The sequence below is a fragment of the Chlamydotis macqueenii genome, chromosome 3 (genome assembly GCF_036417535.1).
Source record: "Chlamydotis macqueenii isolate bChlMac1 chromosome 3, bChlMac1.mat, whole genome shotgun sequence".
Taxonomy (NCBI): Eukaryota; Metazoa; Chordata; class Aves; order Otidiformes; family Otididae; genus Chlamydotis; species Chlamydotis macqueenii.
Genome location: NC_141558.1, coordinates 69,847,588 through 69,861,653, shown reverse-complemented (window position 1 = coordinate 69,861,653; position 14,066 = coordinate 69,847,588). Strand labels below are relative to the sequence as shown.

Sequence of the window (14,066 nt, the reverse complement as noted above, 5' to 3'; positions counted from 1 at the left end):
CTTCAGAATTTAATTAACCAATCAAGATTGTATAATACACTCACCTTGATATTTATTTCCCTTACTTTTGTTTTTCAAGTATCATGCCCAGCCATTCTTACAACACCTCTGACACTTTGGATTAGAGGTTCAGTCACGTGCCTTAAAAGGTAGCTTGTTTAGGTCCAGTCATGTCAGCTGCAAATGGCTATATTTAAGCCCAAGTGATACAATCAATATGCTGTTCGGTTTACTAGAGGAAGATGCATACAATTCAGATAACCAGCATGTATACTGGTTTAACAACATATAATGACAACCTTGTATTTGAAGGTTATTTGTGAGCCACAGACCATGACCATCTCTTCCACAGAATTTCAGTGAGGCAAAACGTAAATCCAAGACAGAAGAGCTGGATGCTCAAGCACTTTACCATGACACGTCTCCCTAAACTGTGCCTTAAAACAGGAAATAACTTCAAATATCTCCCTACTGCATTATATGATCCAGGGATCTCTCCCCATCTCCTCAGTCCCATCATCTTACTTAAAGCCTAAAAATCAAAATAATTACTATCGTCAGTCACATTTCAGAAGTCAGAGTTTTTACTTTTATAAACCATCTTTAAATTGGAATATAAATGAATACTACTGTTACCAGTTGCTGAAAGCTTTCCTTCCAGGGATTTGGATGTTCATACTCTTCTGGATTAATCTGATAAAATTTACCAGGTTCAGGATGCATCATTGGACGAGTGTACTCAAATACTTCCATATACAATCTTTTCCTGAGCAGAAGTGTCAAGCAGAAAAGAAAATTAATGTATTTCTGATTACTCTTCCATTTTAATATAATACACCAAATGTTGAAGACTGAGGTTCTTCCAACAGGATTTGCCAGTCTGTGACAGTGAATTTGACTAAGATCAATACCAACCACTTTCGAACACTTCCAAAACAATTTATCTGTTGGACTCACTTCCGTGTTTTCCTAAGAAAAATTCTGGCACATGTTTCATGATCCAAGCGAAAGAGTTCTCAATATGTAATTTCTATGAAGAAATTTAAGCAGTTCTAGTTACACTGTTTGTGGAATCAGAGTCTAATGGTATATTAATTACAGCATTGCCTTAAAACTCAGGAAATAGTAGCATAAGAATAACAAAACTTAAGACAAAGTATTCCACCATCTCTTCAGCACCTTGCCAAAAAAAGGCTGAAAAAAATGCATTCACAGAGAACAAACGATGCACTGTATTTCAAAAAGAGTTAATCAGTGGACAGATTACAGTGGCTTAAAAAGAAGAAAATAGCACATGAAGCACACAACAATTGCATTCTTTTGATTAGTGCCAGAACACAAATAATTGCAGTGTCTGAGTCGGCTGATATTAAGCCCAGACTTAACAGATGCCACTCAACCTCAGAAGTTGTAATTCATCTGACAAGACAGCCCCAAAACTGTCTTTAGGATAAGGGAAAAACACCCCCACTTTTGTGATGTTACAAAGATTTTTTTTTTTCTTTTAGTCTTAATTTAAAAAAAAAAATATTAAAGAAACGTAAGTTATTTCTTCCCTCATAAAATAATGCAAGTTTAGATCACAGTTATCCAAGGTCTCAAAAAGCCAGGAGTAGGGGGGATTCACATGGGTGAAAACCTGATTATCCACCCATTAAACAAAAATCAAACCAAACAACAACAAAAAACCCTCAGTAACACTAGACAAAATTTCCATTTAACATTAAGAAACGTGTTCCTTCTTTCGTGTAAAAGAACATAGACCCCACAGAAGCGTGAAAAAGGTTAAAGTAATGAAAAAGGAAAGGGAGTGGCTACTGAAGGAATACCTCACTGATTTTTAAACCAGTCATTATTTAACTAGTATCTACACTAGAAGAGAATCAAAAGTTTTAACACATAGAAGTAATAAATAATGCTTAAGTAAACCAGACATATTAAAATGTAATTGGTTTTAATTCAACTAATTGCCACCAACATTTCAATTTTTCTATTGTACTGGCATCTCATGCAGCACATCTAATATTTCTCAAGATAATGAGGAATAGCTTTTCACTTACCACAAAATTGGATCATTAGCCAGTTCACTGAAGCGTTTACACACACAAGCTGCTCTACAGAGATCCTGCTCCAGCAGGTAGGAGAAGATCTTTAGAACCACTTCATCTGGCAACTTCTCCTGAAGATATTGTTCTGCAGGTGCTGCTATTAAACAGTAATCTATATAAGTTTACTGACATATTTAATCAGACCAAATTCTGACCAAACTAGATAACTAACTTGTCATTTGAAATATGCCCATTTAAAACATCAACGATCTTAAAGCAGCCCTTCCCCATTCATTTAATCTAAAACTAAAGGCAAACGGTTGACTCTAGAGTCAGCTAGAAATTACAGACTTGAAGTCCTTTTTCAGAACTTTTAGGTTCACCTTTTCTATTGGAGGAATCAATCTGCATACAATCACAGACATTAAAGTAGGCTTCTGTGCACGTTCGAGATATACTGGCTCCTCACTGCTATTCACTTAATAGCTTGTTTAATTAACCCACATTATAGAGAATAATAACAATAATCCAGTCTCAAAGTCAAAACCTCTGCAAACGTTTACAAACACAAAAGAATTTACTCAAAAATAGTCACTGTCTGGAAAAATTACTAGTAAAACCTCCTTGTTCTCCCACAACAAACACATCAGGAAAAAGGATGTCCGAGATGCAGGAAATCAGTAGCCAGCAGTAATGCCAAGGTCTCCTCCTTCCACTTACTCCCATTTATACTCTCTTTTCAAATGAAAAATCTAAGTCAGAAGAAGTGTTAGCCTTGCTAGATGTTGTATTTCTTGAGTGAGGTTTGAGGAAGTGGCATTCCCATGTCACTGCGTGGAAATGCAAGTGCACTTTGTTAAACCCCTGCCCTTGCGCATACATGCGCTCTATATACAACAGTTGATACAGGAAAATCCATCTGTAGTTTGCATTCTCATGAGACCCTGCTGTGGCAGGTATCTTCACAGCTGGGGCATTCTGTTTGGATAGGTTTACTTCTTTGGTTATTGCCTTTAGGATCCTCTCTCAGCTGGAACCATACAGAACAGCTTCCAAGTTTAGAGGATTTGTATGCAAGGCATTAAAAGCTCGTGCTGCATTCATAAGACAACTACATGCATGTAATGCTCCTTGCATTATTGTGATTTTTGGCTATTACAGGAAGACCACTAAAGTGACCCAGTGACCTTCAGAAGGATGACCTACTAAATTTGAGGGAATAATATTCTGAAAAGCAGTTTCCATGCATCGTGTCCGTCCGTGTTCCCTGCTTCCCCCCTTCCCCCCCATCCCCTCAAAAAGCCCCAAGTCATTCCTGGTCAAAGTAGCACAAATAGCTATGTCATTTCCAGCTAGAAGAGAGAGAAGACATCAACTGCAAAGAGATGCTAGATTGTAGTCTACAGACCACATCACCAGAACCTGTGTAAAACGAGATAACTGATTAAAGCTGTTTTTCCAGGATGTCATGCTTACATCTGTGGTCAGACCAGTTAGCAGTAATTCCGAAATATTACTGACTTTGCAGTGACTTTCCCTGAACCTGTTCCTTTCTGGTAGCTTCCCAGTTAAATGTGGAGATACAGTCTTCTGCTGTCTTACAAGCTGAAGTGTGATGTTGTTCATGCAAGGCAGTAAATCCTCACAAGCCTTCCATGACCCATCTTCTCCTTTTAATACACAAATCCTGAGGTATACAATTTCATCTTCTTCCCAAGACTATCAGTTACTTCCCTAAACAAGCTGCAGAATTTTTTCTTCCTTCCAGTATATATGTATTTGTGTGTGTGTGTGTGTGTGTGTGTGTGTATATATATATATGTTAGGACCTTGACTAATTTTTTTTATTGAAGAGGGAAGTTCACTAGTGTAGTGCCTCCCATTGCTCAACAGTTCATACTCCCATTTTCCTCCCTAGGCCCTATCTCAAAATGGAAGCTGAAATTCAGTTGCGTTTCCTTACTGCAAGGGGCAGGGACCAACTCAGAAAAAACCATCTTGCAACTTAAAAAAAGCACCACAATAGCTCCCCTCCCTGCAATTTTTGAAGTTGTATTTACTTGGAAACTTAGGCACTACTTGCCAAATGAAGATGATGATTTTATAGGTGTTTGATATCCTCACTCACTTCTATCCAAAATCTTGTAGCAGTGAGAGATTTAATTTTAATTGCTCTTCTGCTCAACTAAGAAGAAGGGGTTGACTTAAGAATTCTCCATTCAAATCAATGATACTGTGATTAATAGGTGATTCTCCAGAATAATTTGAAAAAGCTAATGTGCAGACCCTCTGGGTCCAAGAAAGAACTCCATGGTTTTGTTCTACAAATTCACACTTCACATTTTGAGTATCTTTTAGTAATCTGTCAAAGCAAAGATGCATTCAATATGTTCATCCTCCTACTTTACAAAAATAAGCTGAAACAGTTTTAAAGGTTTGTCTGGCCACCAAATCAGAAACATTTGTGTGCTGCTACTCCTGACAGTTTTACGCCTATTGACAAAGTGAAGTATGAAATGCATACTCTTATAAAAAAGACTAAGTTCTCCAAATAAGAAAAACAGACAAGAACAAAAATAAAAACAAAGTGCAAGAGGTCATCACCAATCTTTACCTTTGCCTTCACGTAAGTTGACTTATGATTTAATAAAGTGTTAATATACTAGACAACTGAAAATTAGAAACACAGCTGATTAAGTCATTCTGTTTCCACAGGATATGCACAAAGATAATTCAGTTTCAATTTTGATAATTTAGTAGATAGAGAGTAGTATAGTAATACCAAGACAAAGAGCAGGGAAAGCTGCCTGAAAGTGAATTACCTTCTTCATACAAAGACTAAGAGTGTCATCCCAACTGTAAATTACGTCTTGTATGGATACCTTTTATGCTCCTTTTAGTGGAGAAGACAGACACAAATAGCTTTTGTTCTGTAAGGAGGAATTTAGTAAAAATATTTTCTTGGTACGAAGAAATATGTCAGAAAACATAGCATGCACTGTTCTTGGAAAAATCTTATAAATCAATAGGAAATGACAAAAATAAATTTTATAAGCCAATAAGTTCTGTGAACTGTGAGCTGTGCATGTACCTAATGTACAGAACAATCAAGGAGTGGTCTAGTAACCTAGAGTCTCAGTATCTACTGCAACTTCATAGTTCAGTGAAAGAAAGAAATTACTTGTCTCTGAAGTCTTCCAAGGACGGTTAAAAGTCCACAAGAACTGCTCAGTATTGAACAGATATGCAAATGTAGTAATTTTAAAGCAAGAGAGGAAAAAATCTACATGGTAATAAACAAAAAGGAAGAGTATGCTAAAATGATTAAAACCCTAGATTAAAATGACATGACGTGACAACTGGTACTGAAGACTGAAATATCCCACTAAGTGGAAGCATAAATTTACAGTTGAGGTAAGCTAAGGAAACAGTCATAATATACCACATTTAAATCTTTCTTTAAATCAAGAAATATTGTATTAGCATATGATATAAACATTTGGATCAATTAGAACTAAAAGCTGAAAATGTTTTCTACAAATGTCAAACGCACGCTGAATTTGTAGGTTCACCAGTCATTTGTGATATAAGCAACACAGCTCATCATAACCTTCTTTTATCTAAATTTTTGGATTCTTCATTTTATCCATTTACTTACAACAGTTTAAGTGAAAAAATCATTTACATATTTTTCTATAATATGTTGCTTTCTCATCAAGATTATTATATATTCAATAATCTTTCTGTCTCAGGATTTAAGAACTCATTGTCCACTGCAGAGACCACTGGTGGACAGGGTTGCAAATAACAGGAAAAAAAAAAAAAGGTTAATATTTAAAAATTCTAATGGTTTCTTCTTGACAGTATCACAGATTATTATTTTTCCCCTTACAATTTGAAATAGCAACTCTCTCCTAGCAGCACTAATTCTGAAATCAGTATTAGAGTAAGGAATAGCCGGCTGTTTTTCCAACTACTGGCTCCACTCCAGTTGGAAACTCCAATTGACTGACATTTCTCCTTTCATCCTCACCAAATTTTCCTCAAGAGTCCATACAAGAAGGAAGGGTCCTCCGCCAAGACGTTTTCCTATGTCCTATGTCTTCATTTCATCTCCAGTTCTAAAATAAACAGCTCTGTGTTCCAGATGACAATATACCATATCCACTGATGACATTCCATAAAGTCCCATGCTTATAACTCAGTCACAGCAGCTATCACTATCTATGCTAACAAAAACCAGGAAAACACAAACACACACACACATAAAAGACTCACTGCAATCAATACTTGTGCAAGTTTAGAGGAATATCTCAAAAACCTCAATGGGTAAAACAAAAAATAATCAGCATCCATACAGGGGAAGAGATTAATAAAAAAAATGGGTAGAGAAGGACACGCCTTTGTTAGATTGCGACTGCTTTGAATACAATCTTAAAGAGTACAATTATAAAGTCATTGTTTACAATTCCTCTGGTAATTCCATGCTGAAGAAGCCTTCACAACCTCCATACTTTCCCCATGCGAGTTCAAGAATGTAACAGAAGGAACGTGCAGCAAGTGTCTAGAATTCCTTCAGAAATTTGAGTCATTCATGCTGTAATTTGTACCACAGGACTCAACTAAAGCGAGGAGGCAAGTAAAAGCATAATGAAGAACACATGAAAAATGAACGACCTTGAAGAAAAACTTAAAACTGGCAAAAGAAACAAAGACTATGACAAGACGAATTTGCACAAGGCTTCAGATACCAAATCAGGAAATAGAATGACACAGGTTGATCTTCAGTTGGTTCTGGCTATTTCAGGGATTTAAAACTAAGGTTAAATGCTTCTTAAACAGTTGCTGAAATTAAAAGAGTTAATCAAAGAGAGATGAGAATAAACCAGAGAGGGAAAGAGACAGAGCTTGAAAGATAAAATCTACACCATGCAGAAGGTGAGAAGCCATAAAGAGCAGACTTCAACAGAAGCAATTAAAAGAGACCAAAGCCTTGCGCCAGCTGCTCAGTTTTAATTCACAATGTTAAAGGAGACATGGACTAAAACAACAAAAAAAAAAAAAAAACAAAAAAAAAAAACACCCCAAGAAAAGCAACAGAAACCACAAGCATTGGTGTAGATTTTCCAGAGAAAAGTGACAGCAGGTCTCCTGGAACTAAAGAATGGGTCAGGAGCAGAGAAACAGAAAAATAATGTAGAAAAAAACCAAGTAGGATATGTGTGCCTATTTATGTGTGTGTGTATACAAATAAAAACACATACACACACACATATATATAGACGCAATAATTACTATATACACATATATTGCATATATGTTTACTACACAATGTACACATACTGTATGTGTTTGAAATATATGTACATATACGTATGTAGGTATATGTGTATTTTTTATTTATAAACACAAAAAACCTCTCTCCCTCTCTCCACAATGAAGTGCTATAATGACATACCCAAACTACCTCTAAACTATATACTAGAACAAGACATCAATATGAGAAATGATCCATAAGCCTAGTCACAGTGCTGCACCATTGCAGCATTACTGCTTCTAACAGTAACTTGGATATAACTACACAGCACTTTGAGAACAAAAGCCAAACAAACCCAAACGAACGTGCCTGCAGTGAAGCAGGCAGACTAAAGGACCAGATTTTTAAAATCAGATTAAAACCATGCTACCAAATTTGAAGTAGACAAGTTTGTAGTTGTTTTTTCGCTACTGTTTCTTAGCTGGAGAAGATAGGAAAAATAAGGGTGGTGAGTGGGTATGAAGTAAAAATGTTTCCTACTCCCTTTTTTTTGTACAAGAAGTTATTACCTGATAAATCCTGGGATTTTCCAGATACTCTAGCACGTTTAGCTCGGTGACCAAAGTTTTCAGTAGCTGAAGTGGAAGCACCCTTTAATGAAATAAGCAAGAATTCGTTCAGTAATTAGATAACTTATGAAAAGTATTAATTAGCTTCCTATTCTTGAAACAAAGATTCACTTTACAATTAAAAACAAACAAATGTTACCTCCATACTGCTCTTTGTAGGGCAAGCTGTTCTTTTAGGTAGAAGAGTTTTTCTGCGAAGTTGGTATGGACTATTTTGTGCACCAGGACCTGATTCTTCTGCAACCATATCTGCAGGTACATCATCATCTGTTAACAAAAAATGAAATTTGCTGAGTAAAATTACAGTTTTGTTTTATACCAAAAAGCGCTGCAAAAAAGTTTTCAGATAAAATACATCCAGTCAGGGGGGTTGGGAGGAAGTGCTACAGCACAGAGAACTTTTAGTGGAAAATCAGAATACACACAGCATACATAAAGTTACATTCTCCAATGTAAGAGAAAGTACACGTTAATTAACTTATGTTCTCCATATGTATACAGCAGAAATAACAAAAGTTGCCTAACAAAAAAACCAACAAAAAAAAAACAAAAACAAAAACCTAGGCTTTCAGTTTCTCTGCAAGCATGGAATTCACTGTGCTAATTCTATCATCTTACTACCTCAAAATCTTTTACCTAACACTGCCAGCAGAATGAGGAACACTAGAATTTCAATTATTAACCAGATGTTATCAATAAATCCTTTAGAAAACATAGCATTTAGTACAAAACTTAAGGCAGAATTTCCCCTAAACATTTCAGGAATAGCCCAGGAAAGTATACAAATGGAGGTAGTTTTAAATAAATACATACATTGTTTGTCTAAATTATACTTAGAAAAGTAAAAGTATATTCTCTCCCTGCCCTTTAAAAAAAAAATTCAGAAAGCATGATGAGTATAATTTTTAAAGATTTTCATTAATTTGTTTCAGTTTTCTACGTTTACAGAACATACCCAAAACAAGCAAGGAATAATTACTTATCATTGAATGTCCTACAACTAGCATCACATCATAAACTTACAGGAATTTTTAAAAGGTCAAAACAAAAACAGTCTAGAAAATAAAGCCTAGCTCCACTTAAGTAAAAGGTGTACTTTCTCCAGAGTCTTAACTGTGAGAAAAGAATTTTGGACTTCCTTTTCGTTTTATCATATTTTTTTTTCATTTTTAAACTGGGTAAAAGTCATGTAAAAGTGATAGTCAGAAAAGCAATACTGTACAGAAAGCAGTTTTCCTGAATACATCAAGGTGAAGAGAGATTGATGTAAAAAAATAAAACTAAAAAAAAACAAAACAAAAAACCCACCACACACCACACCATTAAAACCCCTTACCCTTCAAGTATTAAGCCAATCTGTTTAATAAAGAAAAGCAATTTAAGAAGTTCTACAGATTACATTTCAAGATCTTAATCTCATCATTTTCCTAAGGATTTTTTTGTTTTGTTTTATTGATATAAATTACAAATAATTGCATTTGTGTAGGATTATGCATGCCATCATAGTCCAAACAGCTACATCTGTGATAGCTAACCAACAAAATTCTGATGAAAAAGCTATTTCATGCCTTCCTGCTTTTTTCTGGTCCCAGTTTTTCCTCTGCCTTAGCAGATATTTATAAATTGCAAACCTTGCCATGTATCATAAACAGATCACAACACTGCCAGGACACTTAAATACAGGACAGAAGCTGGTAAAAAGATGAAGTCAGCTGGTGGTACATGTTCAACTTCAGTCAGCTGAGAGCAATCTACAGGCCTACAAGAAAGCAGGAGAGGGACTTTTGACAAGGGCACATAGTGACAAGACAAGGGGTAATGGCTTTAAACTAAAAGAGGGTAGATTTAGGTTAGACATAAGGAAGAAATTAGTTGCTCTGAGGGTGGTGAGGCACTGGAACTGGTTGCCCAGAGAGCATGGAAGCGTTCAAGGCCAGGTTGGATGGGGCTTTGAGCAATTTGGTATAGTGGGAAGGTGTCCCTGTCATGGGCAGAGGGATTGAAACTACGTGATCTTTAGGGCCCCTTCCAAACCAAACCATTCTGTGATTTTTTTTTTTTTTTTTTTTTTTTTTTTTTTTAGGAAAGTGTCATCAGCTCATTAATCCACCTGAGAACTAACCCTGCAAGAAGTACCTCCATGATTAGCCTTTGTCCAGCCTGGCAACTGGTCCAGCTCAGCAAAGCCACAGAGAGGGGACAAGACCACATGACGGGGAAGAACCACCACCCCTTCTGCAGCAACAGCACAGGCTTTTAAGAATAGAAGCGGTGAAACTTCTACCAAAAAAAACCCCTCCACTTTTTAAGCTTCTATCTGAAGTTATGGAGGTTGCTATCTCACTCTCCCTGTCCCTGTCTGCTACTTAGATGACACCTCACTGACATCTGAGCACTTCTCTACCGATAAAGGTCAAGTATTTAGGCATTGTGCAAAAAAACCTGAAGGACACAGTGATAGGTTGTCCGACAATCTATCAACATAGATGAACTGCAGTGCATTTTCCTCTGATGGAGCATATGGCCCAATGTTGGCATCGCGCTCCTGCACAAGGTTACTGACCTCAGAGCAGACCCATTCCATACTTATGATATTCAGTCACCTAATTTTACCTGTTTCTTCTCATCTCTGATCAAATACCCTACCAATTTAACAAGGTATCAGCAGGTGGATGAGAGAAGCTGCTACAGGAGAGTTCCCAGCCTCCCCTCACACGCCAGAGCGGAAAAGAAGCTGCGGGTCTGAGGTGGGCCCTGCCAGGAGGAATTCAGGCAGTCACCACCAGCAGCAAGGTGCTCTCAGGAAAGCACCCAAACGTACCTCAACACTGCAGCATGCATCTACTTCGCATGCCTTATTTTTATTTCAGATCTGATATAGTAATGATGATTTCTGTTGCTAATATCCCGGAGAAGCATGCTACTCGGATTTTGAGTGCCTTGTCTATTTTGCATTGGAGATACAAAATGACTGTCAGAACAGCTTGGTTTTTCCCTCCCGTTCTGGATGGTCAGTACAACAGTTCAAAATTGCCACATGGAACACAGCAAAAGCACAATAAGCAAAGAAAATGGGGGGGGGGGGGGGGGGGGGGAAGAGGAAATCACAGGTACAGAATTTTGGTTCCTCAGCTGGCAATGAAAAGGGCAGAGACAAACCCAATCAAGTCCTTAGAAGTAAACCCGCGGAGGCCACTAAGGACAAAACATATTACTGCTGGAAAGAAAAGGCAGAAGCCTGTGGGGGAAGATAGAAGTAAAGGTCAGTTTAGCTGAAAGACTGAAGGACTGGCTAAATAGAAAATAAGTATGTTTCAAGGATGGCAGGAGTCCCACTCAAAGATCGCTTTTCTAGCACAGATGACATTAAGGGACATGAACTCATTCACTCTGATTCATAGCAGGTATCAGAAGAATTAAAGTACTCCTCTTTTTCCATCTGAGTAGCAAGATGAGAGAAGGGCACCAGGGGAAAGAACGAATCCAAGCAGAATGTGGGAAGCAAAAGAGTGCCCAGGGCATGTGTGTGCCATGGCATCTGTCACCAACGCCGGCCCGGACGCACCAGTCCATGCAGCGGTGCACATGGCACATATCGTGACAGAGGCTCACATATTGCAAGAGTGGCTACCAGGGAGGAGAGCGCTTCAGGAACCAAGAGCCTGTGGCCTGGCCAGGCCACAAAACTGCTAACTGCACACAGGTAATTTGCTGGCTACAGAAAGATAACAACAGTCAAGCGAGTTAGATGACTTCTTTCTCACCAGCAGTTTCTGTCACTGTTCTGAGCGGCTGACCAGCTTCTGCATAGATTTCTAACATTTCAGGAACAATAACAGCTGATAATATTTTTCCAAATGCTGCCTGGGTAGTTACTGTCAAGAGAAACACCATCAGGAAACCTGGAAGTCTTAAGTGATCTGTTACAGAAGTAACCTCGGTGCTTGTTTTTAGCCTTTCAAATGCTCCATTGTAAGCTCTGAACAGACTCAACCAGCTACAGTGCCAGCTTTCAGAAAAATACTTTTGAGAAAGTAGTATTTCCTGAAGACTGTGCATTACCCTTCCCTGAACAAGCAACATGACAGCACTCATAATACAGATGGAGAACTCCAAGAGCTGTATTTTGAAAACCCTCCCCTACAAAATACACTCAAATAACAGATATATGCCTGCTTCAACATAGAAAAGTCAATTTTAAATTGACTAAGTGCCTCCAAAACATTTTGAAACCTCCTATTTTAAAGTATAACAGTATCAGCTACTGCAGCTAATAACATAAATAAAAGACATTATAATCACATTTGTTGATGGTAGAAGTGTAACAGTCAACAAATTTGGAGGTGTGTGTAACATTAATATCCTCACACAAACACCTGCTGAAATGACCACCAGCAGCTGTCATAGTTTTATCCAAGCCAATATACTTGCAGTTTAAGAGATTAAATTAAGCTGAGTCTGCTTTCAAATAATAGTTACTTGAATATTTTACACCAATTTTGTATAGCAAGAAAAAATAGTTTCAAACAAAAACATGTTTATTGAAAATAATTTTAAAAACACAACAACTTAGTGATACTGACAGGTTTAAACCTAAATTTAAATTAAGAAGTACCTTACCTGACAGTACAAAACAGCTCATGAAACCTAAAACATAAGACTACAAGTTTTAACACCCACAAGAGACCAGTAAGCACAGATACTTCCAGGATGGAAAGAAAAATAAAATTCATCTGCCACTCTTTCAACTGCTATAATCCATCAAGACTGTCTTGCATTTGCACATATGCTATGAAAGTGTGTACATAAAGGAGTACATAATTAACTTTGTTTGTTTCACAAAGGCACTGTAAGCTACAGAAACTTGACAAAGGACTATCAAAATAGTTTATTAAAAAAAAATAGACAGATAACTTCTAGAGAATGTTTAAAATGTCTGCACCATCTTCTTTACAAAAATATATGCACGAAGTTTCATTTGTGTTCAGATAATATTTCCAAGAGTCATCTTAAATATCAGAACCATAAAATAATATAATAGTTCGGGTTGGAAGGGACCTTTAAAGGTCATCTAATCCAACCCTCTGCAAGAGGCAGGGACATCTTCAACCAGATAAGGTTGCTCACAATTTGCCCTTAGTGAAGCCATGTTGGCTGTCACCAATCACCTCCCTATTTTCCATGTGCCTTAGCATGGCTTCCAGGAGAATCTGCTCCGTGACCTTACCATGCACAGAGGTGACACTGACTGGCCTGTAGTGCCCTGGGTCTTCCTTGTTTCCTTTTTTAAAAGTGGGAGTTATGTTACCCCTTTTCCAGTCAGCAGAAACCTCACTGGACTGCCATGACTTCTCAGATACGATGGATAGTGGCTTAGCAACTTCATCCACCAGTTCCCTCAGGACCCATGGATGCATCTCAGCTTCAGGTTCCTTAGATAGTCCTGAACCTGCTCTTCTGCTACAACGGGTGGTTCTTCATTCTGCCAGTCCCTGCTGTTTTATTAGCAACAACTGTTGTGAAGACAGTAAGGCTGATAAAAGTTTTTTTTAAAATCAATTATTTAAAACCCACAAAATACAATCTTATCAGAAAAAACTCATACACTAATCTGTAGTGTTTAATCATTTAGTTTTAACACTGCAGTTTCACCTTTTTGTGCTGTTTTTCCCTGTCTTCCCAAAATGGGGCAGAGGGAACAAAGCAAAATAAAACAAAGATTTGTAGCCAAGAGAGGCAAAATGCTGGAGGTGTCAGATATTCCTAAACAGGCATAGCACTGAAATTGTTCCTGCAGACTAGGGGAAGGAAGTGGTGAGAAACATAGCCAGCTAGTTTTAAAGACAGAAATTTGTACCAAACTGGGAATTAGTCCTAGAAGAATACCTCTGAAAAATTAACATTAATCCACATTGAATCTATTTGAACACAGTGATGATTCATCTTGCCTATTAAACAAATCTGAACAGTAATAAGAGTCCATCACACAGTGTCCTAAGTAGAACTGGTGCAAATTTGGAATGAAATAATAAACTATTAAGATGAAAAATCACAACACTGTCCATCTTCATAATTATAAGAAAATCTGAGAAATGCAACTAAAATGTGACATGATACAGCTAGGTTGGTTTG

General features: G+C 37.3%; 1 protein-coding gene across 2 annotated transcripts in view; it reads right to left on the bottom strand.

Moving 5' to 3' along the window:
• The window catches only part of FBXO11 (F-box protein 11), a 74,862-nt gene that overhangs the window by 26,952 nt on the left and 33,844 nt on the right, over positions 1-14,066 (bottom strand). The window contains exons 2-5 of one of the 2 annotated variants that reach the window (XM_086746017.1): positions 8,074-8,201; positions 7,875-7,956; positions 2,061-2,202; positions 637-766 (exon numbers count right to left, since the gene is read on the bottom strand). In XM_086746017.1, coding sequence (XP_086602143.1) covers positions 637-766; positions 2,061-2,202; positions 7,875-7,956; positions 8,074-8,201 — 482 coding nt within the window. Of the gene's footprint in view, positions 1-636; positions 767-2,060; positions 2,206-7,874; positions 7,957-8,073; positions 8,202-14,066 lie in introns of both variants that reach the window. The other variant, XM_086746018.1, reaches the window with a different exon arrangement.